This window comes from Wallemia ichthyophaga (assembly GCF_000400465.1).
Source record: "Wallemia ichthyophaga EXF-994 unplaced genomic scaffold scaffold3, whole genome shotgun sequence".
NCBI classification, from domain to species: domain Eukaryota; kingdom Fungi; phylum Basidiomycota; class Wallemiomycetes; order Wallemiales; family Wallemiaceae; genus Wallemia; species Wallemia ichthyophaga.
Genome location: NW_008806276.1, coordinates 395239 through 419000, shown reverse-complemented (window position 1 = coordinate 419000; position 23762 = coordinate 395239). Strand labels below are relative to the sequence as shown.

At 46.6% G+C, this 23762-nt stretch overlaps 13 protein-coding genes across 13 annotated transcripts; 7 read left to right on the top strand and 6 right to left on the bottom strand.

Annotated features, from left to right (window-relative positions):
• Nucleotides 1–65: 65 nt before the first annotated feature.
• J056_003170 (uncharacterized protein) lies at nt 66–2245 on the bottom strand (the record flags this gene model as incomplete). The annotated part of the gene is made up of 3 exons (XM_009268474.1): nt 66–339; nt 386–680; nt 727–2245. 3 exons carry the CDS (start codon nt 2243–2245, stop codon nt 66–68), a joined length of 2088 nt encoding a protein of 695 aa, XP_009266749.1.
• A 98-nt stretch (nt 2246–2343) lies between these two features.
• Nucleotides 2344–5295, top strand: J056_003169 (Transcriptional activator of proteases prtT; the record flags this gene model as incomplete). The annotated part of the gene is made up of 8 exons (XM_009268473.1): nt 2344–2452; nt 2512–3403; nt 3452–3689; nt 3735–3943; nt 3993–4223; nt 4273–4304; nt 4365–4727; nt 4772–5295. The coding sequence occupies 8 exons, from the start codon at nt 2344–2346 to the stop codon at nt 5293–5295; spliced, it is 2598 nt and encodes an 865-aa protein (XP_009266748.1).
• A 40-nt stretch (nt 5296–5335) lies between these two features.
• J056_003168 (uncharacterized protein) lies at nt 5336–8113 on the top strand (the record flags this gene model as incomplete). The annotated part of the gene is made up of 3 exons (XM_009268472.1): nt 5336–5355; nt 5402–7844; nt 7889–8113. The coding sequence occupies 3 exons, from the start codon at nt 5336–5338 to the stop codon at nt 8111–8113; spliced, it is 2688 nt and encodes an 895-aa protein (XP_009266747.1).
• Nucleotides 8114–8235: 122 nt separating this feature from the next.
• Nucleotides 8236–9348, top strand: J056_003167 (uncharacterized protein; the record flags this gene model as incomplete). The annotated part of the gene is made up of 1 exon (XM_009268471.1): nt 8236–9348. One exon carries the CDS (start codon nt 8236–8238, stop codon nt 9346–9348), a length of 1113 nt encoding a protein of 370 aa, XP_009266746.1.
• A 204-nt stretch (nt 9349–9552) lies between these two features.
• J056_003166 (uncharacterized protein) lies at nt 9553–10638 on the bottom strand (the record flags this gene model as incomplete). Its single annotated transcript, XM_009268470.1, has 2 exons — nt 9553–10475; nt 10527–10638. 2 exons carry the CDS (start codon nt 10636–10638, stop codon nt 9553–9555), a joined length of 1035 nt encoding a protein of 344 aa, XP_009266745.1.
• A 95-nt stretch (nt 10639–10733) lies between these two features.
• Nucleotides 10734–11935, top strand: J056_003165 (Protein transport protein yif1; the record flags this gene model as incomplete). The annotated part of the gene is made up of 2 exons (XM_009268469.1): nt 10734–11726; nt 11777–11935. 2 exons carry the CDS (start codon nt 10734–10736, stop codon nt 11933–11935), a joined length of 1152 nt encoding a protein of 383 aa, XP_009266744.1.
• An 80-nt stretch (nt 11936–12015) lies between these two features.
• On the bottom strand, nt 12016–12771 carry J056_003164 (uncharacterized protein; the record flags this gene model as incomplete). The annotated part of the gene is made up of 3 exons (XM_009268468.1): nt 12016–12229; nt 12281–12700; nt 12746–12771. The coding sequence occupies 3 exons, from the start codon at nt 12769–12771 to the stop codon at nt 12016–12018; spliced, it is 660 nt and encodes a 219-aa protein (XP_009266743.1).
• Nucleotides 12772–12978: 207 nt separating this feature from the next.
• J056_003163 (uncharacterized protein) lies at nt 12979–15168 on the bottom strand (the record flags this gene model as incomplete). Its single annotated transcript, XM_009268467.1, has 2 exons — nt 12979–15041; nt 15096–15168. 2 exons carry the CDS (start codon nt 15166–15168, stop codon nt 12979–12981), a joined length of 2136 nt encoding a protein of 711 aa, XP_009266742.1.
• Nucleotides 15169–15642: 474 nt separating this feature from the next.
• Nucleotides 15643–16323, top strand: J056_003162 (UPF0001 protein YBLC; the record flags this gene model as incomplete). Its single annotated transcript, XM_009268466.1, has 1 exon — nt 15643–16323. One exon carries the CDS (start codon nt 15643–15645, stop codon nt 16321–16323), a length of 681 nt encoding a protein of 226 aa, XP_009266741.1.
• Nucleotides 16324–16428: 105 nt separating this feature from the next.
• Nucleotides 16429–17891, bottom strand: J056_003161 (Cytosolic non-specific dipeptidase; the record flags this gene model as incomplete). The annotated part of the gene is made up of 2 exons (XM_009268465.1): nt 16429–17744; nt 17792–17891. 2 exons carry the CDS (start codon nt 17889–17891, stop codon nt 16429–16431), a joined length of 1416 nt encoding a protein of 471 aa, XP_009266740.1.
• Nucleotides 17892–18204: 313 nt separating this feature from the next.
• On the top strand, nt 18205–19132 carry J056_003160 (uncharacterized protein; the record flags this gene model as incomplete). The annotated part of the gene is made up of 2 exons (XM_009268464.1): nt 18205–18886; nt 18933–19132. 2 exons carry the CDS (start codon nt 18205–18207, stop codon nt 19130–19132), a joined length of 882 nt encoding a protein of 293 aa, XP_009266739.1.
• A 1375-nt stretch (nt 19133–20507) lies between these two features.
• On the top strand, nt 20508–21023 carry J056_003159 (uncharacterized protein; the record flags this gene model as incomplete). The annotated part of the gene is made up of 1 exon (XM_009268463.1): nt 20508–21023. The coding sequence occupies one exon, from the start codon at nt 20508–20510 to the stop codon at nt 21021–21023; it is 516 nt and encodes a 171-aa protein (XP_009266738.1).
• A 1736-nt stretch (nt 21024–22759) lies between these two features.
• On the bottom strand, nt 22760–23750 carry J056_003158 (putative histidinol-phosphatase; the record flags this gene model as incomplete). The annotated part of the gene is made up of 2 exons (XM_009268462.1): nt 22760–23545; nt 23592–23750. 2 exons carry the CDS (start codon nt 23748–23750, stop codon nt 22760–22762), a joined length of 945 nt encoding a protein of 314 aa, XP_009266737.1.
• Nucleotides 23751–23762: the final 12 nt, after the last annotated feature.

Here is a 23762-nt window from a genome sequence, read left to right as displayed (position 1 = left end):
TTCTCGAATTATGCAATCTACTTTATTGGTTCTTTTTATATAAAATATAAGATGCGATGCATGACTCAATTAAATCCCTCTTGTAGTCTATATTCATGTACAACAGCTTCCACGTATCGTCCAGTTGCGTAACCGAGAGAGGTTTCCCAACCCTCAAATCTTTGAGCAACAGCTTTAGCGTTGAAGGATGACCTTGTCAATCCCAACAGCGATGCGATTAGTGGTGATGAGCTATCCTTGTCGCCTTCCTCCAGCGACGGCGGTTTGTTGGTGAGTATATGGGGTATTGTTGGTAATATTGATGGCGAGAGTGATATAAGATATCTTAATTTAAGGGCGCTTTAAGTGGTATGAGTGATGAATTGGGTAATGAATTTCAACTCACGCTGCCCAGATACGCAAATTGTCAGTCCGACGGAATGTCCAACTTGTTTTAGATTTGGATGTTTTCGTAGTCTCATCGCCCTCCTCCTTCTCGAGGCCTGTTATGTCGTGTATATCCTGTGGTGGTATGAATCCCCAAGGTCTTCGTGACCTACGAAGAACACTGTTGAATACAATGCACAGCATCTGTCCATCAGACAGTCTATCCATAAATGCTACCGGGTCTTTGACAGGCGATGGCAACAGCTGGTTCAGACTGTCTGGCAAAAAGGAAACGAGAAGTGCGTATAAGCGGCCTAGTATCGCATCAGCGAATTACAAAGCTATACAAACAAGGCTCACCTAATGGATCACTCTGGTATAGCTTCTTCTGCGCCCAGGTGGGTAGATGGCTCTCATCACCGCCATCTTGGCTAATATTGGTGTAATCACACATCGCCATATCCTGTAATGCATCACCAAGATGATTATCAGATGTTTTTATAGGTGACGATAAAATAGTTGGACTCGAGTGTCTTGGTTTAGCCTTGACGGTATCTAGGAACATTTTCTCAACCAAAGCGACGTATTTCGCTGTAATTTTGCGCTCCTTGTCGAAATCTAACTTGATGTTCACACCATCTTTGTATATGTATCCATTAGAGTTGAGTAAGCGCTCTTCCCACCGTTCGCGAGCTGGCCTGTCTCCCGCCTCTTCGGCGTTGGTGAGTGAGTTGATATCTGGAGACTCGTAGTCTTGCCACACTGGAACAGGTTTGCCGGATCCAGTGTAATGCGTGGCAATAGATGCCGCACCAGTGGTATTACCAGTAGCATCTGTCTTCAACGACGTCTCAGCTATAGGATGTTCGATCAAAGGTATCTGAGCAAATGAGTTTTCATTTTGGTGGTATTCTGCAGTTTCCAATGTCTCGAGTTGTGATTGATCGCTGATAGACTGGATGAAGTTGTCAGCATTGACGTGGTTGGGAGATGTCAAGGTGGAGGTGGAGGTGTTTTCGACGCGACAGCGCTCTTCGATGTCTTGCAGAGCGGAGAGTACCTCCAAAGCACTGCTACGGACAAGTGCAAGCGGGTCAAGGAAGTCGTTCTGAGTGGTAGATCCTAGTGACGCACGAGTCTTACGTGGGTTTGGTGGTCTGAACTGACGCGAAGCTGTGGATATATTGTAAGAGATAGAGCGAAGCGTTGGTAGTCTTCTATGTCCGATAGCTGCCTGTGATGATGTCGTGGGCGTAGAGACGTGGTCAAATGGGAGAGCCATAGCGTACTGCTGAACCGAGCGAATGGTGGATATGGTAGATTTCAGCAGTTCGAGTATATTCACAGACGGATGTGACTCTTTCGGTTCTAAATTCCAAAGCTTCTTAATGTGGGTGATGTCACGTTCGACAGCTGGCTTGAGGAGCTCTGGATCAGTTTGAGGGGCGACATCGGGTGACTGAGGCTTATTCCAGCTGCTAGTTTCCAGTATTGGCGTATCAGGTGACGGTGGGAGCTGCACTCTCGGTGGAGGCTCGAGCATGCCTTCTTCTGCAGCGCTGGGACCGAGAGCGAGGACTACGTCAGAGGCGTGCGTAACATTGTGAGGCCTTGCCTTGCTCGCCAGGCCATTCTTTGCGTATAAATGCTGTAGGTGCTGGATTGAGCCCAATGCCATGACAGACTCTCTCTTAGCAGCAGATCTAGAGAATGGCTGTGGGGGTGCTCGTGGATTTGGTGAGCCGTAGAATGCCGTTGGTCTGTTCTTGCTCCGGAGCGGTCGACGTGGCTCAGCGGATGCTGCCGGCAAAGTCGATGCGGAGAAAGCGGTAAACGAATCAGCCTCAGTCTCATTGAGCGTCGGGAACGGTATAGACATATTCGTTAGATTCCAATTTTTATTTTTATTCGTTTTCAGGTACGTCGTCGTCGTTTGCGAAAGAGCTATCTCCGCAACTCCCCAACGCTCCCCACCAAATGTCAGCGAGACCGAAGACGGCGAAGAAGGACGGCAGCGGCAGTGTCAGCGCCGGCAACGGCAACAGCGCAGCCGACGGTATCAAGAAGGTTGTCACGCGCGTCTCCCGTGAGTCTTGATTCTGTCCTGCGTGGGGTGACACAGCTCCTAACAAGTCCTTATCTCAGGCGCCTGCGATCAATGCCGCAAGCAAAAAATGCGATGTCAGAATGCAGACGATCCGCCATGCGTGCGCTGTAAATCTGCTAACATTCCGTGTACTTTCGAAAAGCCAGCGAGGGATTCAACGGCTATCGGCGAAGCTGGTCTGGAGCGCATAAGAAGTCTTGAAATGCAAGTTTCGTCAATGAGTTCTAATTTGTTCGAACTCGTCGGCTTTTTCCGGTCTACGAACAAGGCACAACCACAATCATTGGATAATTCCCCATTCGGATCTGCTCAAGCTTCAGCTTCTCAGCCACAGTTACATCATCTGGCTGCTCCCGCTGAGCAATTCCCCCTGAAACGCCCTGTGGAGGATTCTACGGGGATGAGACACACTCCCCAAGGCACACATTTTTTAGATTCATCACAACATCACCCACATCCAGTTCCTGGCGCATTTCCATCTTCCCATCATTCACGACCCTTCCATGCCTTTGCATCGCCTAGAAATTCGAAGCGACAGTACTTTCATTCTACAGTCACATCGGCTGCTTCGTCAGACGATGAGGAAGAACTCCCGTCTTCAGCTCTGGTTGCTCCCATAGAAGTGCTTAGAGGGCTTGCTGATGCTGCTGCTGAACGACACGCTACAGAAGCTATAGAGGCTAAAGAACAAGCCTTGCTTAGGGCTAATGCGAGTGCTTCTGATGATCAACCACAATCAAAACTCCCGCATCACTCATTCACACAACCGTCCGACTCATTCCTACCTTCAAAGCGGAAAGATATGGCTGATAACCCACTGTCGACTGGACGCAACAAGCGAAAAAAAAAATGTGACCCACCACATGCCTACGCAGATGTTGTCACTAAGGGTGTAGTTTCAGATCAGACCGCGAGAGAGCTTTTCAAGATGTGAGACTGCTAATTTTCGCTTCACCTTTTCAACTCACCATTGTTTAGATATTTCGAAGAATGTCACAAGTTCTTGCCCTTATTTGATCCCACACATGACACTTACGAGGAGCTTCGCAAAAGGTCACCGTTCTGTGTCACTGTTATTTGCATGGTAGCGGCTAGAGTGATGGATGGAGGTAACGCACCTACGCAACTCTATCTCGATTGCCAAAGAGAGGCGAGGGAGATAGCGAAAAACTCAATGTTTTTGCAAATGACGAGGAAGGAAGCTGTGCAAGCATTGGTGGGTGGTATATTATAGACAACTGCAAAACTGACAGATGACCAGCTTTTGTTTTCTGCATTTCAGGACAACTCTTGGCTAGTTGGAGGACATGCTGTCAGAGTAGCGTATGAGGTTGGACTAGATAAGGCAATCTCCAAGCTGCTTAGACGTTTGAAGAAAACACCAAGCACAAACTCACCAGCGGATGATTATGAGCGGCAGATAGTTGCTGCAGTAAGGATATGGATCTGTCTGTATATACACGAGCAGCAGTAAGGCAGAATTACAGCCGCCTACTAATTTCGACTTACTCCAGCACAGGCTTAGCTTCGGTACTGGTCGAACAGCTTTTTTGAGAGATGATCGGGGTACACTTAGCCATTCACGAATATTACTTGACCACCCACTGGCTACACCGACTGATTTTCGTCTTGTGAGCACAGTGGAGCTCTTGCAGATTAGGGAAAAAGTACACACGGAGCTGCAGCCGTTTGATGCACGCGTCGATGAGCATACCTTTGCGACGCTAAGATCGGCGACTGTAGAGTTTGAGTGGGTGTACAATGCGAGGAAGCAAGAAGTAACTAACGATTTGTGACAGCGGATGGTTCAACGATTGGAAGGAACACATACGTGAGTGAATAGAATGTATTTCAAACTACCACCGCTAAATCTAACAATCTAATCATTCAGAAAACAAATTCCCAGATCAACAATTTTTCATACAGAGTTTGTACGTGCAACGTCAATACGCTGAGCTGTTCCACCACGCTGTTGCACTGCGGGGCATAAAAGGACCTTCGGATATAGTCACTATGCCAATGGAGCAGCGATCGATAGCACACCGAGCGATGGGCGCAGCGCAACACTGCCTTGATGCTTGCATCAAACCTGGAGAATACGGGCATAATTTGAAATACGCAGTGCATTACACTCACGTATGTGCCGCATTTGCTGGATCATTCCTGCTCCGTCTCGCCAAATTGTTCCCTGAAGATTTGCAGTTGGATAGTATACTGGAACGTGTGGAGATATTGGCAGAGTTGTTGTCTAGAAGTGAGTGCGAGGGATGTTTTATGAGTGATACTTACATTATATAGCCCCGGCCAGTCGGTACGGGCGCAGTCTCAGACTGATGCTGAACAGAAGTATGCGACAAGCAACGCCATCGGAGCTAGGTAGAGGAGGTAGCTTACCAGCAGGGGTGGGAATAAGGACAGGGATGAGTGGCAGTGGAGGTGATATTGGTGGTGGTAGTGGTGGTGCAAATCTTAATGGACATAACAATGGCAATAGCAATACCAACAATATACCAATGAGCAATGGGATGATGCTCGATACGGGCCATATGGAACAACCGTGGAACTTGATGGAAGGCACACAACAACAGCAAGAAGGATGGTCGCCGGTGATGCTCAACGGGCTGGGTATAGAGACATCGACGTCGACGCCAAACTCGCAGTCGACACTTGTGAGTGGGGAGAATGGATTAGGAGGGGGAATTGGAACGGAGTTGCCGTTGTGGCTCCAGGAGACAAACCTCGGGGATCTTGGATTAACAAACACAGGCACGGAAGCGTATTTCTTGCCATCGGAGGATTTAAGTAATTTCACGTTGCTGTAGAAGAATATTAAATGATAGAATATCTTAAACCAGGTCGGCCATGTCTTCGGAATCTAAAGGGTTAGATAATTGTTTAAATTTTAAAATAAATCTTAGGCAGCCACAGATCTTCAACGTTATTCGTTTCCAATTTACCATTCACGCTGACAAATGAATCCCTCCTCACCGCCTTCTCTGATGTTGGTCCACTCAAGTCTGCGTTCGTCGTACTCGATCATGATACAAAGGAGAGCAAAGGCGTTGGGTACGTCACCTACGCTATGCGCGAGGACGCTGTTGCTGCGTCGAGTGAGATGAACAACAAGCTCATCCAACAAGGATCAGATAAGAGGAAATGTAGAGTGGAATGGGCGAGGCAGAGAGCGACGTTAAAAGAGCGTAAAGAAATAGCTAAAGAGAATGAAATGGATGCTAAGCTGTACAATAAACCACAAGCTACACAACCACGTAAAGTTGTAACTTCTAAAGACCCTGATGCAGTTAGAACTGTCGTACTCAGTGGTCTCCCTAAAGGAATCTCTCAGAAGGAAATCTACAAAAAGGTTAGAAAAATTGGTAACATTGACTCACTTGACCTGAAAGACGATGATATCGCTCATGTTAAGTTTGATAAACCTTCAAGTGCAAACACAGCATTGTCTAAACTTCACGCGCACATATTCAAAGGCAAGACAATCTCAGCTGTCCTCTTGAAGCGCCTTGAGACTGCTATTAGCGGTAAAGGTAAAGTCAGCCGCAGATCACGTCTGATCATCCGTAATCTCAACTTCAACATTACTCAGGAAGACTTGAAAGCTACTTTCATACCTTATGGTGATATACATATGATCACCCTACCTACTATCAAAGCTAAGGATGGTTCTGATCACAATAAAGGTTATGGTTTTGTTTGGTTTACTTTTCATCACGACGCCCAGAAGGCTATTGAAAAAATGAATGGAAAATCTGTGAAATTGGCCACTTCAGAGGCTGATGTTGCTGCTGCGGGTGGTACAAAGAAGCAGAGAAAGAGAATCGCAAAGGATGTCGAGAGCAGACCTGTTGCTGTTGACTGGGCGCTGTCAAAAGAAAAGTGGGAACATGAACAGAACGATCAAGATAACAACGAGGATGTCAAGATGGATCAAGATGCAAACAAGTCAGCAGGGTCAGACGAAGAATCCAATAACGACAACGCCGATGATAATGATAGCAAAGACAATAGTGAGAGCGAGAGTGAGGGTGAAAGTGAAGATGAGCAAAGCAGTCAAGATGACCAAGACAGTCAAGACAACGATAACGTAGACGACGACGAAATAATGGAAGAGATTGAAAATGAGTCTGCGACTGACGACAGTGAGGAAGAAGATGGCGACAAAGCTCCACCTCTACAGGACGGACTCACACTCTTTGTCCGTAATATTCCTTTCGAAGCCACACAACAAGACTTGTACGAGGTTTTCAGACGGTTTGGAAAGTTGAGATACGCTAGAATAACAATGGACTATGAGACTGAGCGTTCAAGAGGTAATGGTTTTGTTGCGTTCTGGGACATGAAAGCTGCAAACGAATGTTTAAAGACAGCAGACGTAGTCAGAGCGACAACAGGTACCAACAGAACGGACAGCATGAAGCAAAACCCATTCCAGACATCGTCCATCCTCACAGCTGATCCTACGTCTAAGAGCGCGCACAGCTTGACACTCCAGGGCCGTGTTCTCGACGTGGTCAAAGCTGTATCTAGGGACGAAGCTGTAGAGAAGAAAGAGGAAGGTGAGAAAGTCAAACACAAAAAGGACAAACGTAATGTGTATTTGATAAGAGAAGGTGTTATCTTCCCTAATAGTCCAGCTGGTCAGGCGCTGCCTGAGGCTGATCAGGAAAGACGCATGAAATCATTTAACACTAGACGCAAATTACTCGAAAGCAATCCATCGCTCTACATCTCAAAGACTAGATTGTCAATTAGACAGATACCGCTGTATGTGACTGACAAGGTCTTAAAGCGCTTGGCACTGCATGCCGTCAAAGAGTTTGAAGCGGAAGTAGCGCGTGGTGAAAGAGATGCATTATCCAGGGAAGAGCTAGAAGATACCACTGAATCTGACGGTTCCAAGGATCCAAAGAAGGCATTTAAGGGTAGACCGACTGCTGTTATCCAGTCCAAGATTGTCAGACAGACCGACAGAGTGGATACATCGACAGGACTCGGAAAGTCTAGAGGGTATGGTTTCCTCGAAATGAACAACCACAAGAATGCACTCAGGGTGTTGAGATATGCCAACAACAACAGTGAAGTGACCAATATGATGAAGGCGTGGCTCGTTGATGAACTGGAGCAGGCTGAGAAGAGATGCAAGGAGGCGATTACGACCGCGAAGGGCGAGAAGAAAGACGAGGAACGTACTAAGCTTAAGAAACTCGAAGATCGCCTCACAAAAGCGAAGAATGACCAGTTGAAAGACAGCCGCGGTACACTTATGATTGAATTTTCGATCGAGAATGCGCAGGTTATTAAAAGGAGAAGTGATAAAGCAGAAGTTATGCGCAACAGAGCTCTGAAGCGTAAAGTGAGTGTTTATTGATAAGTCGACTGCTTCTAATATGACTCAAGGCTGCAGAAATGGATGAAGAAGTGAGCGGCGAAGAGGAAGAGCAGGAACAGGAGGAGCAGGATAAGCCACAGAAGAAACAGAAGAAAGGAGTTAATAAAGATGGCAAAAAGGATAACAAGCAGGAGAAAAAAACTCAATCCGAAAATGACAACGGGAAGTCAGACGTCGGTAGTGTTATCGGCCGTAAGAGAAAAGAGCGCCAGAAGAAGAAGGGAGGAGCATAAGAAGCGGCGCTTAAGGAAAAGACTATAGACGATATAATATATTTGTAAAAATACAAATTATTTCATTTGGCACACTACTGCTCGACTCACACTGGTTGGAATCAGTTTGTCAAACGAATAAAATGCTCGGGATTAGAGGGATACGGAAAGTGCAGGTGGCAAGCCGGCGACTGCTGAGCACTAAGTTACAAGCAGAACCATTCGATGCCGCGCCACTCGCAGGCTCCAGTCCAGCGCACCGAGGACATGTAATCGTGCACACTCAAATACCGCCGAGAGAATGGCCCAGTAAGGTGAATGGGCTCAGCGAGAAATACGATGATCTGGTGATTAAAAAGGAGTTGAGCGATGCAGGTGTACTCGTCGGTCTCGCATTCAATCCGAGTGCATCAGATAAGAATGATTGTCAAGTATATCCAGCAATGGAGGCTGTAGATGGGCATTCTACCGCACAAATACTCAGCAGCATCAATCAATCTAGTCAGAACGACTGTGTGCACATCTATGTTTGCACACACGGAAACCGCGATTGCAGGTGTGCAGAAGCCGGAGAGCCCACAGTCCACAGCCTGCGAACGGAGATCAATGCACGTGGTTTGGAAGACCGAGTGAAATTGTATGAGATATCCCACATTGGCGGTCACAAGTGGGCAGCAAATGCTATCGTGTTCCCACAAGGAGACTGGTACGGCAATCTTCGTCCATGGGATAGCAGTAAATTCCTCACGAATATCCTTGCCGGTGCAATTCATTGGCCTCACTGGCGCGGTCGACTTGGTTACGATCCCGCTAAAGCGGTTGACGCGGCTAACGCGCGCAGTCTCGATCTGGAGAGCAGCTGTGGGGAGACCAAAGATGCAATGGACGCTTTAAACGCTAATGAATCCGATATCGTCCCTTTACGTTTCAGAGAGTCTGACGGTGCAGTGCACTATGTTGATGCTCTGCTAGGTGAGTCCCTTATGAACGTCGGGCGTAGAGAAGGTTTGGGAAACGTAGAGGGCGTATGCGATGGTAAACTCGAATGCGCTACTTGTCATATGTACTTCCCTTCAAGCGATAGCGCTGAAGCTGCTTCATTCCTGCCAGATGTAAGGGATGAGGAAGATGACATGCTCCAGTATGCTGTCGGCTATGATGACCAAAAATCTAGACTGGGTTGTCAGATAAAAGTCACGCCGGAGCTCTCCCATTGGTGTGCCAAAGGAGGTACAATAGATTTGCCGAAATATTAGAATAGACGGTTGTACATGCATTGATTATTGCTTATAGGAGTTGTTTTAGCTACAGCGGTGGTTGGCGGTGGCTGGTGATAACCGGCGATGACGATACTAAGATGCGAACAAAAGGTGAATCAGATCAGCGTCAACGTCATGAGTAAACGTATGGCGCCTCCGTTACAATGACAACGGTAATGACGATCTGCAAGAAAAAGCAAGTCAGTCGAATTGCGCGCACACTTGTTCGAGTACATCCATATCAAAATCGTCACAGCTGTAGTCCGCGCCGTCAGAGGTAACGCTAGGGGGCTGTGATGGTTGTAAGGGTTGTGAGGGTTGTACAGGCTGTCGTTGTGACTGCGATTGTGACTTTGATCCGGAAGACATGTGTAGATCCACATCCACATCTAGGACTGTTGGTTTGGTTTTCACGTTATTAGTATTTGCAGCAGCACCATCAGGCCTCTGCTGGGCTTGAGGTGGAAATGATGTGTTTGTGTTTGCGACGCGTTGCGGTGGTTTGAAGCGCTGATTAGGGCCTTGTGGAGGTGGTGGTTTGCGCATGGCAGGTTTCTTAGTCGTGGTCTTGTTCACGTTGCTCTTGTTTTCGGGTATGTTTTGATTCTGAGACTGTTTGATAATCGTTTTCTGTGCAGGTGCTAGTTGTGGTTGTTGTGGTTGTTGTGGTTGCTGCTGCTGTGGTGGCTGCTGTACTTGCTCTTCTGGCTGCCGCACCTGTCCCAAACTCTCACTGACATAGCTACAGCTCGCCGTTGCACTCCCGCCGTGATCCTGTAAAGAGGAAGTAGAGCTTCGTTCGCGTTGCAACCTCGCTGACACTTTCTCAATAAGGATATCAAGTTCAGTGTTCTGTTTATCAATTCGCGCTTTCTTCACGCTTTTTCCTGTCGTTTCACTATCAGAATCCTCTTTGTCAGTTCCAGTTGGCTCAAAAGAGGCTGAGGATTGCTGGGCGAGTTGAGAGCGCGTTCTACGCGTACGTGTGCGTCTAAACTGGCTTGATTTGTTATTTCGAGTGAAGGAGAGTGATTTTCTATTCAAATGGCTCGTCGTCGCTGGCTGCTGGGCGATTTGGGGTGAGGGAGCGGGGAGTGGAAGGGGAGGTGGCGGAGGTAGCCTGGCTGATAGTAAAGTGAGCTATACGCGTTTTAATCTACGGTGCAAAAACCCACTCATCTGCGTACCAGCCAATTGATGTAATAAGTTGGATTGAGAAGCCTGCCAACATATTTGTATACCTTCATTTTCATCCTCGCTATCGCTGCAGCTGCGATAGAAAGACATGTTTTTATTTTGATTTTCTCAATCGAGGTGGACGTTGGGCTACGCTAGCAGCCAGCTTGTTGATTTTGTACAACAAAGAAAATAAAAAGTGGATTATGTACGCGGCAGGAGCAGCTCCAGCATCTGGATCTCAAGTGCCTCTCCAGCATCCAGTTCCTCAGCATCCATTCAAGCCACCTCCCACACCGGATACTCTAGCCAAGGATAAGGATTCAAGGGGAAGCTTGGATTCCAATGGATTCGCATTTGAGCAGGATCCTTATAATCCATACAATCCATCCAATTACGTTGAGCAGCAGCAGCAGCAGGTTTATCCTCAGCAGCAGTTATATCCCCAGCAGCACGCTTATCCTCAACAACAGCCGCAATACGCCCAACAACAGCCATACACCACCTATCAACCGATGCAGCCACATCAACAATCCCAGGAAACCCCGTGGAACAATCTCAACGACGGTACAACTCAAATGGGTCTCCAATTCGGCAAATCAGCTTTCATGGCTGGACACGACTACGTGGATAAAAACATTGCACGTCATATTCCCCTTCCCATCGTCAAGACGTTGTTTAACGTAAATACCACGTACGTTATCAGCAAGCTCCGTCTGATATACTTCCCGTGGCGACATAAACCATGGCTCCGTCAGCGTAATGAGAGTATCGGAAACGATGGCTTTAGTGTATCGGCTGGATATCTTTCTCCACGTCAAGACATCAACAGTCCTGATCTATACATACCAACAATGTCTGTCCTCACTTACATTATCGTCGCTGCCATTTACGCAGGCATTCAAAATAAGTTTCATCCAGAGGTTTTGGGCGCCAGAGCTTCACTTTCTTTCGCAGTTGCTGCCTTGGAATTTTGCTTGATTAGGCTTATTTGCTACTTACTCGGCGTAGAGACCTCTAACAGCGGTGGATCCGGCTGGAGCTCTGGTGTCAGTGGAAGTGTTGAGTTGTTTTCATACTGCGGCTATAAGTTCGTCAGTATCATTCCGCCACTTTTCATCACCATCTTTATCCCGCGTTGGAGATTGGTGTATTATTCTTCTTTTGTGTACTGCGTCGCTGCACAGGGATTCTTTTTGGTATGTTTCTGTCGTTTGTCTAATTTGTCCCCAACTAACCCCATCTTCAGCTTAGAAGTCTCAAATACGTAGTTTTGCCAGACGCATCGTCAGCTGCTGCAACGACCTCGATAAGCGTGGGCTCTTCTGAACGCAGACGTCGTTTGCAGTTCTTGTTCATCGTCGCGTGTCTCCAGCTGGTGTGGATGGGTATCCTAGTGTGGATATAACATATACATGAATGAAATGAAAATACCCGATACACGCTAGCTTATTTAGTGGCTATATGAGATTTTCGTATACAAATTTACTACACTTTATGCGCCCGCGATCGTGCATGCGATTGTTCTCGCTCTTTACTCTTGTGCAATGAACTACTATCGCGCTTCCTGTGCTTACTGTGTTTATCGCGCCTACTCCGTGTACTTTCTTTATTCCGTTTTGCGCTGTCTAGCTCAGCAGTCGCTTGAAGGATATCGTTGAGGGGGTCGTCGCGATCCTTGATGAGAGTGTCGTGCATAGGGCTGTAAAGAGAGGGTATATTAGCCACTTAATTATGCCTATAAGTTACATACTCTTCGCGTTGCCGTTTCATTCTACTTTTCAAGCTGTTACTGCCGCTGCCACTCTTATCAGCCGCATCTTCTGCGTCTGCAGCGTCTGCAGCTTGGGAGGGATCTCCAGAAGTATCTACGTCGTACCAGCGTGGAGTGGGATGCACCATTTGCATATCCGTGTTAATAGCAGCGGTGGCTTCGTTGCTCTGTTTGGAAGACTGAGGGGGCTGCTCGAGGTGCTGCCAGAAGTTTGGGTGTTGCTGCTGCTCACTCTTCTCGCCCTTCTCGCCCTTCTTGCTTCTCCCCCTCAGAATATCCAGTTTGCGTTTAGATTCTTCGCTCCGGCCCACCTGCGTCTCGAGCTGCTCAGATAGTCGTGCCTGCTCTTCATCCTGTCGGACTCGCTCGATGTTGGCTGCGTTGTACGGATGATATGATCTTGTGCAGGGTAAGACGTTGGTGTAGTGTCTTCAAATAACCTACTTGTGATGCGCCAATTTCAGCGGCATGATGGCGGGAGATACTTATCAGCGTTACCGATGTCGTTGCGTCATGCGCAAACAAAGATAAAATAATATATATTCATAAATTAAATACACGTATATTTCAAAACGCGCATCTATATGCTCAATGCTCAATGCTCATTACTCAATAATCAATAATCAATAATCAATACTCAATGCTCAATTCCAATTCCAATATGTGAACCACTCATCTTACTCATCCTTCTTCTTCTGATTCCTGTTGTTCCTGTCGCTGCTGCTCCTCCTACTCTTGCTGCCGCTAGTAGTACCATTCTCTCTTACAAGAGAAGGCGCATCGAGGAAAGAGACAACTTTATCGAAATCTCCATCGTTGAGCACATCCGGTACAGGTGTCAGAGGTGCTTCTTTCGACAATGCTTGTGCACCACTCATGCTAAATGATCCTGGCATACTATAGCGCGAATCTGCATCTAGATCTACAACCGCATCTTCCTGTACACCTCGCGACTGTGATTCCGATTCAATTCCACCTCCATCCGCTCTCTTGGTCGTCGACCATCCAAACAGCATCTCATCGAGCCATTGGAATGACGACTGTTGGCTGTGTGCTTGCGCTGGTATAGGGGGAACTGAAGTTATTTTCTCGAAATCCTCCATTTGTTTCGGACCATATTCCTCTATGATATCTGTCAGCTCATTAGCGAGATCTTGTCTCATTCGCTTGATTTTGGACAGCTCCTTTTCGTTCCACGGCAACAGATTCACGAAGAGCGGTCTGAGGCTTTTGTATATGTCCACACCCCCTTCACCGAATTTAAGCGCCGAGATGCCGAGGTAGGGTAGGCTGAGGAGGGCAAAGAGTGGTGACCATCTGATATAAAACTCGCTAAGTCCAATCTGAGAGCCGTATCTCGTCGCAATGTATGTCGTCAACACTACGTAATATAGATAGAGGAGGGGTATCAGTGCGAGAGAAACTAGTACTTTCCAGCTTCCAATCACATCGCGTGCTTCTATTTTGACTGTCGAGTTCGCGAGTGCCTCTTTGGCTTTGCGGTGGCTAATGTACTTAGCGGTGAGGAAGACGGGGAGATGGAGCATCGCACCGGGGAAAGCGAGCAGACCCCATAACAAGAGTAGCCAAACTCTATACAGCAGCAATCCTGCGCTCTTCCAGCTCTTGCGCGTCGCTGCTTCGACTTGATGGTCTCGAATACCCAGATCCTGTAATCTCCTGTTGTACTTAAGGATCTTGTTTCGCAGGGCAATAATCTTCACATCGTCTTTGTAAGACAGGTAGCCAGCTATCAGCCGCCTGTTCAGCTCGACAACCTGCCCCAGTGTGAGGTGGTGTCCGGGGGTCTTGAACAATCTTCTTCCAGCCTGGATAACCATCAGAGTTTCATAGTCAGGCGCTTGAACAGTAACCGATTTAAGACCGTCGTAGATAATATCGAGGAGACTGGCACATGCTGCCCTCTTATCAGCTCCGCCCTGGGTAAAGAGGTCGACGAGGTCGCGTGGGACAGCACGGGCATCACCAAACTCGATCACAGCTCTCGATCTGAACTTGTGAGCGTGAAAATAGGATAACCCGACTGGTACTATTTTTACTTGTAAATCTGGGTTTGCAGCCATTGCGCCGAGAGCCATCACCGATACGCCAGCCTTGAGGGGTAATAGATCCGATCTATCATGTGATCCGCCTTCTGGGAAAATCCCAATACTGCCGCCATCTCTTAGCTTGTCGTATACAGCTTTGTACATGACTTCTTGGTTGATGAAGGGCAGGACTTTGTACTTGATGGCCTGGCTGGTGGTGGCGGGGTTCACGGCTTTGAGAGCATTTATGGCTTGTGGTTTACCGAGATCATTTTTCAAGATGAGGTGGGTGTCGTTGATAATCTCCACCACTTCGGCAGAAGCGCCACCGAGGGAAGAAGACAGGGCGATGGACATTTTGGGGGATACTTGGTGGGTGAATTGAGTGCCGATGCCGAAGAGGTGGTTTGTGGGGGCGGAATGAGTCATGTAGATAGTGCCAACGCCGGGTTTCGCAGCGTCTGCAGCACGCTTGACGGGTATAGATTCCATTGCGCGTGCCATATGACCAATAAAAAACCTGTTCATTGATTTATCGGCTGTGAGGAAGGATAGTTTGCGATTAGAAGCCCGGAGAACTTCGGAGGAGAGGAGTAGAGCGTCTAGGAATTGATTGTGGTGCGGAGCAGCAACGAAGACGATGGGAGTGCCTTTGGGCTGCGACTGAAGATATCGCTGTCCCCTGGATTTGACTGTTTGGGGAGTGAGCTAGGGAACAGCGTGGACACAGCGTGGATATCACCCACCCTCCCTAAAGAACACAAAGATAATAAGCCTCCATAATAGAATTGCCAAGTGGTATGGGCTTGCGAGCGTCATTTGCGTACTTGCTCGTCTTGGTGATTGAGGTTAGAACGAACTGAGGGAAGGAGAGCGAAAGTCTAGGAGTAACGCTCAAAGAGACTTCAGGTATTTCTTCAAGGTCAGGGAGTTGAATGAGTGAGATAAGGCTTACTGGGAGTAGCGCAGACTATTTACAGGGAAAGGGTTATACCCGCCTTACTAAGGCCCCCAATACGGCGAACCGCAAAGAAAGTAAGTGTAGGCCGCTTAAATACCGCAGCGGCATCCGAGGAGCACGTGTCTCGCGCCTTGCCTTGGATGTGTTTCACGAACCCGGCTACCATCGTTCCTGGTCAAGCGGCTAGTCGCGTACACAGAATGCGCTCAGGCTTAGAACATACGTTTTTATCTGTACTGGTAGTCCTGGCAGTGCTTGCTATATTTGAGTCCATGCTCAATCACGCAAGCACACCAACAAACATACTGAATCATTGTTGATTGCTTCAAACGATGAGCATCTTAAAGGAAATTGAAAGGAAAGTGAAAAGTAAAAGCGCGACTACGAATATACTAGCAGTTAGTAAATATCAGCCTTCTTCAAAGATTCTAGAGCTTCACGCGGAAGGACATAGAGACTTTGGAGAGAATTACGTTCAAGAGCTGCTGGAGAAGAATACGCAGCTTAAAGACCATGATATCAATTGGCACTTTATCGGTAAACTGCAGTCAAACAAGCTCAAGCAGCTCGCTTCGATTGAGAAGCTCAAGTCGATCCACAGCTTGGACAGCTTAGCACACGCCAAGAAGCTGGACCAGCTGCTTGACAGGACTATCGATATCTTTATCCAGCTCAACACTTCCAAAGAACTTAACAAAGGTGGCCTATACCCAAACACCACGCAGCTAGACGAATTGGTGGAGTTCCTCTGCCAATCTAGACACCTCAACCTGGCTGGCCTCATGACTATAGGCAGCTACTCACAGTCCACGTCTAACACCTCCGAGAACAACGAATTCAACACTCTCCTCCAAACTCGCAACCAGCTTAACCACAAGTACAGCCTCAACCTGCTCCTCTCGATGGGCATGTCCAGTGACTATATGCAAGCTATAGACTATCACTCAGACATTGTTCGAATTGGTTCTCTCCTCTTTGGTGAGAGACCACAGAAACAGGATAGACCGGTTTAACAGGCTAGTTGGTGATAATAGGATACACCCATTTAGCACGACAGTCCAGTTCCGCTGGATAGTCCAGTTCAATAGTATAAATCACTTAATCACGAGCATCTTGGCTCAATCATGCATTGCTATATTCTCCAAATACTCTGCGAATACTTTGGACCCTTGTATGTAGTTGCTTATGTTCAGTTTCTCGTTGGTGGAGTGTGCGCCATCGTCCGCTCTGCCCATCGGCAATAAACAAACATTCACCTTCAAGCTCTCGTCGAATGTGAGTGTGACTGGAATTGATCCACCCTCCCTTGTCCTATCTGGCTCCACGCCGAACACCGTCTTAATAGCCTTCGCAGCTGCGAGGAAGTTCCAGTGGTTAGGATCCGCAACCCATGCCGGCCCACCGGATAGCTGCACCACCTCAACGACGTTGCGTGTGTTCAATTTCTTCTGTTCACTTTGAAGATGTTTCTGTACCAGCTTTTCAACCTTGTCAACGTCCATATTGGGTACCAGTCGAATTGAGAATTTCCCTTTGACGCCACAAGGTATAACTGTTTTAGCGCCGCTACCTGAAAAGGCACCTTCAATACCGTGCAGCGACAGCGATGGGTAACGCATTCTCCCCATGAGCACCTTAGCCTTGTCGTCGGAGATGGTGATTGGATGGTCAGCAATAGTATCTTGGTATTCTTTCACGTCGAAATCCATATCCTCATACCTCTTCAACTCTTCCTTGCTGAGTGGCTCGACCATTTCGTTGAGACCAGGGATAGTAATCTTCCCATCCGTGTCAACGAGAGTGCTCATCAGCTTGACAACATCAGTCATTGGCTCGTGCACAGTCCCACCAAACACGCCCGAATGCAAGTCTGCTCTTGGTCCCTTAACGCAGATTTCGAAGTAGCTCACACCGCGTAACCCGTAAGTGAGAGCAGGTTTGCGATTAGTGAGCCAGTAATTGTCAGAAATACACACAGCGTCGGTGTCTTTCAAGAATCCGGTGCTCTCCTTCACGACAAGTTCATCGAGACCCTCGGAGCCGCTCTCTTCCATACCCTCGAAAACGAATTTGAGGTTAACGGGAAGCGGAGTGTTAGTGTGAGTGTAAGCGCTGAGGGTGTTGAGCCACCCCACAACGGGACCCTTGTCGTCAGTCGACCCGCGTCCTCTCATGACGTCACCCTCGACCGTCAGCTGGAAGGGGTCTGAGTGCCAGCCGTCACTGAGCTCTGCGGGCTGCACGTCGTAATGGCCGTAGATTGTAATAGTCTTCTTAGACGCGTCGCGGCCGACTTGCGCGAGAATAACCGGGGGGAGTGCGACAGTGTGTCCTTCGAGCTGCTGCGTGCCTATGTCGATCATACGCACATGACCGCCTAGCCCCTCCAGCTGTGCTTTGAGCCAGTGGCCCATCTTTATCACTTGCGGTCTGCCTGGTCATGCGTCAGATCAGCGTGCTCGTACGTGGCACTCTACGCACGCTCAATCTCGCCAGAAACAGAGGCGATCTCTACAGCCTCGCGCAGGCGACTAATGAACTCTTGTTGATGTTGTTCGATGTATTCAGAAACGGCGGACATGGACGTTAGCTATAAGGGGGCGTGGAGAGAGATAGCGGCGTAAAACGGGTTGATTTGTAGATATTTGCAGTGATAGGGATGGAAATGGCTTTGTGAGTCATGTTCTTCCCGCTCTTCCCCGTCCTCGCTGAGTTGGGCGTGATTTGCATTTGCACAGACATGCTCATGTAGCCAGTACGAAAGTATACAACGCCGCTTAGAATACAAATAACCACACCACTTATCACGCACATTGAATTTTTCCTCTTTGGGAAATATTAGAAACTGGGTATTCGCCCTCTTCATCTCGTACGACCATCTAAATCACAATCTAATGACTTCCACACAGCCACCGAGCTACAACAGCGTAATGCAGAGAATGAAAGGTGGGCTTAACCACTCACTCCGCCCGCTCGTCATTTTCGTTAGCTTCGTTGGACTCATCTACTGCGTCGTCAGAGGCGCATCTCTGTTGAAGGACTCCACCGACTCGGCGCCAGGGCTAAAGAAGGCTGATATTGTTCTCGGCGCTATTTACGTCGCTCTCGGTGTATTTCAAATCGGCGGCATCGCGATAGCCATTAAGAAACACGCCAAGATGGTATCACTTTACGCCAAGTCGATAATTGGCGGTGGAGTAATAGTATCCTCACTCGAAATAGCCGCACTCGTGGTCCACGTTAAATTGAAGGAGGAGAGTATACAGCATTGTAGAAACTCACTCTCTGAAAAGGAAGATCAACAGAAAGTCAACGAATGGTGTGATAGCGACTGGAAGAGAGGCGTATGGGTTCATGCTGTATGGATGGCCGTTATTATCGTCCTCGCTGCGATATTTATTGCTTTGTGGTGGAGATACAAGAAACAATTGGAAATGAACGGTTACTCACGTCCAAAGGATAACAACAGCGTTCTTCTCCAGTCTTCACGTTTACCCGCTCAACCCAATCCCAGATACCCACCCTCATCCAACGTATACATGGGTGCATCAGGAGCTAGCACGATTGAGCCAGATTGTGGGTAATTGTTTTTATACGAATGCAATACTAACGCAACATACAGACGTACCACCTTATCTCAAAGAAGATGAAGCACCACCTTACGAGGAAGCGGCAACTAAAGAGGAAGACTATCGCGACGATAAGGAGTTCCAGGAGGTTGATATGGACATGGACCGCAGTCATCAGCCTTATTTGTCAGGTTCTGGTTCAGCTTCCTCATCGAACCTGCAACGCCAACGCCACCACGATAATGTTGTATGACGAAATAAGTGCCAGTCATGCAACAACTAAAGATATTTATTCATGTACATTACTATTAACGTCTACACTGTAATGATTTATTACTAACTCGATTCTCTGCCACCACTATGCACTCAATGTCATTTACGACGATACTGCAGAGGCTATTGAGGAGAGGTTACTGTAGATCATTGGATACTGTCACGCACTGTGGGAGCATAATTATAATATTTTACTGCATTTATATAGTAATTACCTTTTACTCGTTTGCAGCTGAGGATTATCAGAAACATTGTCGAAAGTGAGTTGACATGTAAATCCAAAGACGAAAACTGAAAAGAATTATATTTTATTAGCGTATGCTGAATTGCCGCTTTTTGATCAGCATTTAGACTGTCTCGCCCATTCTCCAACGCTACGGATAGTAGCAGCACCGAAAGTGGTTTTGTTATTTGTGTTTGTACTCGCCTATGTTAGCACTTATACCTGCAAACATGACGGGAAATTTGCTCTTACTGAGATCTTAATTGTTTCAGTTTTATTTTATTCACTACACTCGCTTCTCATGCTCTGAAAACACTACGCTACCAAGGGCTTGCTGATAAAGCCTTCAACGATGCTGAGGGAGGTCTGAGTGAGAAGATTGCGGAGAAGCCTCTTGACATTCAACCCAGCTCAAATTGCTACACCCCACCCACTGCTAACACACTCGTCTCAAATCCTGTCTCATCAGCTCAGTCACTTCGCAAAATATCTGGTTGTATGGTATAGATATAATACACGTTGTTTATATTCTTAAATTGAACAATCATCATTTATATGGTACATATACATTGAACCCTTCTTCGGCTTCTAAACTATGACGCAGTGGCTCTGAGCTCTCTTAACCCCACAATCACCGATGTAGTACTGCAAATGGCTTAGAATAGATCTCCAACGAGGACGCAGAGGTTAGTGAAAAAATTCTGTATTCTGGATTACTAGAAAGTTTCACCCACTTCGGGAGCATACTTGGTAGGACAAATGAGGAAAATTCATGATACCTAATCGCCCATCGAAACAGCCATATTATACTGCTTGTTCAGGGTGTTTGTTATTTGGATTACTGTAAAGAATATAGCTGAGCTCATTTTCCAACAGCTTCATTTTAAAACTAAACTGTCTCAATTTCGTCATGATTTTGAGGACGTATTGTTCTCTACTCGTGCTGTGAATTATGTCTCTCTCATTGCTAAATGCATCATCTCACACGAATAAGAACAAACTTATCATCTCATACCTTGCCATTTTGATCGATCAACTCTACTGCTCAAGTTCTCTAAGTCTCACACAATGGGATGATAGCTACACAGAACTTTACGTTGCCTACTCTACACTAGTAACGTTAAAAATCTCGATGACTGTCATTGATTATGCTCTCTTTCTCCAAAGCAAGAGATGGCTAAATTTTTCGATTTGGGAACCCCTCATATTAGAATTTATCGTTCCTGGTGCTCTTTACGCGCCTCTGCGTGCGCTGAAGAGCGTCTACTATCACGATTTCCACATATCAAAATTAATTGAAAAGGAGGATGGAACAGATAAAAGGTCGAACAAGAAGGTTGCAGAGAAGCCCGTTGCTTGTAAATGTCTTTTGAACAGTCAAGCTCAACCAAACGCAGACTCAAACAGCAAACGTTATTCGCGTACTCGTGCAAACTTTGACTTAAACAGTACACGCGCTTCCCATACTAAAACAAACGCCGACTCAAATACTCACGTCACTTTTTATGCACTTCTGCGCACGCTTCAAAGCGTGGAGCATCGAGACCTCTTTGATGCGCTCATTGAAATCGAGCACTGCAAAGCTAAGACAAGTTTGGCCGAGGAGGTTAAAGAAGAAAAACGTAGCTTGCTCATGTCATCAGAATAATCAATTCAACTCAAATGCAGATACCCCAGTCACTGCTAACACGCTCGTTTCAAACCCCATCTCATCAACTCCATCACTTGGCAAGATATCTGGTTGTATGGTATAGATATGATATATAGACATAATGTATGTTGTTTATTTGTTGCGACTACAGAATAACCATCAGAGGGCAAACATACATTGGAGTCTTCTTTACTTCTAAACTATGAAGCTGGTGCTCGTGCTCTTTCATGTCCACCATCATCATCGATAAGGTAATGCACATGATTCAGAATAGGTCTGTGACTATGACGCAGAGGCTATTGAGGCGAGTTTACAGTGGATCATTAGATACTGTTACGTACTGCGGGAGCCTAATTTCCCTTTCATACTTCCTTCATAGAGTGATCAGTTTGTTCTATTCTGAACCTGAATTAGGACTGTCTGTGAGTTGGTGTGTAAATCCAGAGACAATAGCTGAAGCGAATTAGTTTGTCTTATCATTTGCTTACTTACCGTGTATAATTGAGAAGTCAGGCTATCTCATCTTTTCTCTAAAGGATCCACCAAGAGCAGGAGAATCGGAATTAATTTCGTTATCTGTGTTTCTACACGCCTGTTTAAACACTTATACCTTCAAAAACGACGGTAAAGGTGCTCTCACTGAGATCATACTTCATTCACTTTTGTTTTATCCACTTTATTCACTTCTCACCGCGCTGCAATCAATACGCTGTCAAGAGCTTACTGATAAAGCCTTTAACGATGCTGAGGGAGGTCTGAGCGAGAAGATCGCGGAGAAGCCTCTTGACATTCAACCCAGCTCAAATTGCTACACCCCACCCACTGCTAACACACTCGTCTCAAATCCTGTCTCATCAGCTCAGTCACTTCGCAAAATATCTGGTTGTATGGTATAGATATAATACACGTTGTTTATATTCTTAAATTGAACAATCATCATTTATATGGCACACATACATTGAACTCCTTCTTCGGCTTCTAAACTATGACGCGGTGGCTCTGAGCTCTCTTTAACCCCACAATCACCGATGCAGTACTACAAATGGCTCAGAATAGATCTCCAACGAGGACGCAGAGGTTAGTGAGAAAATTTTGTATTCTGGATCAATGAAAAATGTCACTCACTACGGAACTCTGATTGCCATTATCTATACCCTTTACAGAATTTGGAACTACAAGGCCTATTCCGATCCAAAAGAGAATAATTTCTTTGATTACGATGTGAGTTTTGGGCGTTTGCGTTATCATATTTATCATCAAATCAGTCTGGTGCAGAGATCGGTTACTTCGAAATTTACCTGGAACAAATAAGTGTTTACCGTCCTCAAAGACCTTCTAAAAACAAAAGACAGACGACACTAAACACCTATGGCGTTTCTTATCATTCCCACCGTTAGCTGTCTTAATAGGTGTCTTTTCTCATTCCGTCTGTATCACTACTGTATGCAAATGTTATAGTAACGGTGCTATTATTGAGATCATACTTCAAATAATCGTGCCTGCCGCTTTTTATGCAATTTTGTGTGCGCTGCAGAGCGTTCACATGCACGATCTCATAGATGCACTTGAGGAGGCTGATGATAAGGCTACAGAGAAGCTACTTGTCCAGGATTGTTCTTCTACTCAAGCCAGCGTAAACGCATACACCTCAGTTACTGCTAACGCACTCGCATCAGCAGACCAAGTTTGCAAGATATCGGCGTGTATGGTATAGATAGAATGCATAATTGACATCACCTCCAACTTGGATTGCACGTTTTCCAAAAATTATCCTTTGACCAAACGCCATCATACTTTTTCACTACAGTCCTGCCGCACGACATAGCACCAGGAGCACTCTTTTCACATCTTTGCAAGTAGTAGAGATCTCTTATATCGTGCGACTTGAGGTACTCAAATACGCGCCAGTAATTGAGACCGACATTCTCGGGCGTGTGCGTATCATCTGAGAGCGTCAACCTGGCACCGTGAGTTTTTACGAGATAGAGTATGTCAGAGGCGGGGTAGGGAGTGGGCCAACCCTTCCTGATAGCAGCAGCATTTATTTCAATAAGACCACCATATTGGGCTGCATGTTTGACAATCGCGTCGATAAGCTTCCAAGCTTCTTCATACTCACATAGATTGATGTGCGGCTCGTAAAGACGTATGAGATCTATGTGACCGATAACTTCTGGCTCGAGCGTCTTGACGAGATGGAGTAGGCGCGTGTAGTACTCCACATACAACGCCTGACGCGATCCAGCCTTTTGTAAGGCCTTGTAGAATGTTTCTGAGTCAAAATCGATAGGAGTTTCAAGGACATGATGGACTGAACCGACCAAGTACTCGATTGGATTGTCTGAGTCGCTGTAGTTGTGAATGAGAAGACGTGTATTGTCCAGGTCGATGTCTGTGATGTAGTCAGTCTCAAGCCCTACGAGTAGCTCAATTTGAGTTTTATAGACATTCTTTAATTTGTGTGCCTCAATTACGTATTCGGAGAAGACAGTTGATGTATCTTGAGGATTCATGTCACTCTGGGCAGAGGTTAGACTGGGTATTTAGACTGTACAGAGGACCCACCTCCTCGGGATAAAGATCCTGGCGTCTGTATCGTGGCGCATGTTCCGAGAATCCAAAGAGAGAGAACTGCTTATCAATCGCAGAGAGTGCGATATCATCTAAGCTGCCTTTGGCATGTCTACAAAATTGGCCTGAATGTGAATGAAGCGAGAAAGGCATGAGCGTTACTCT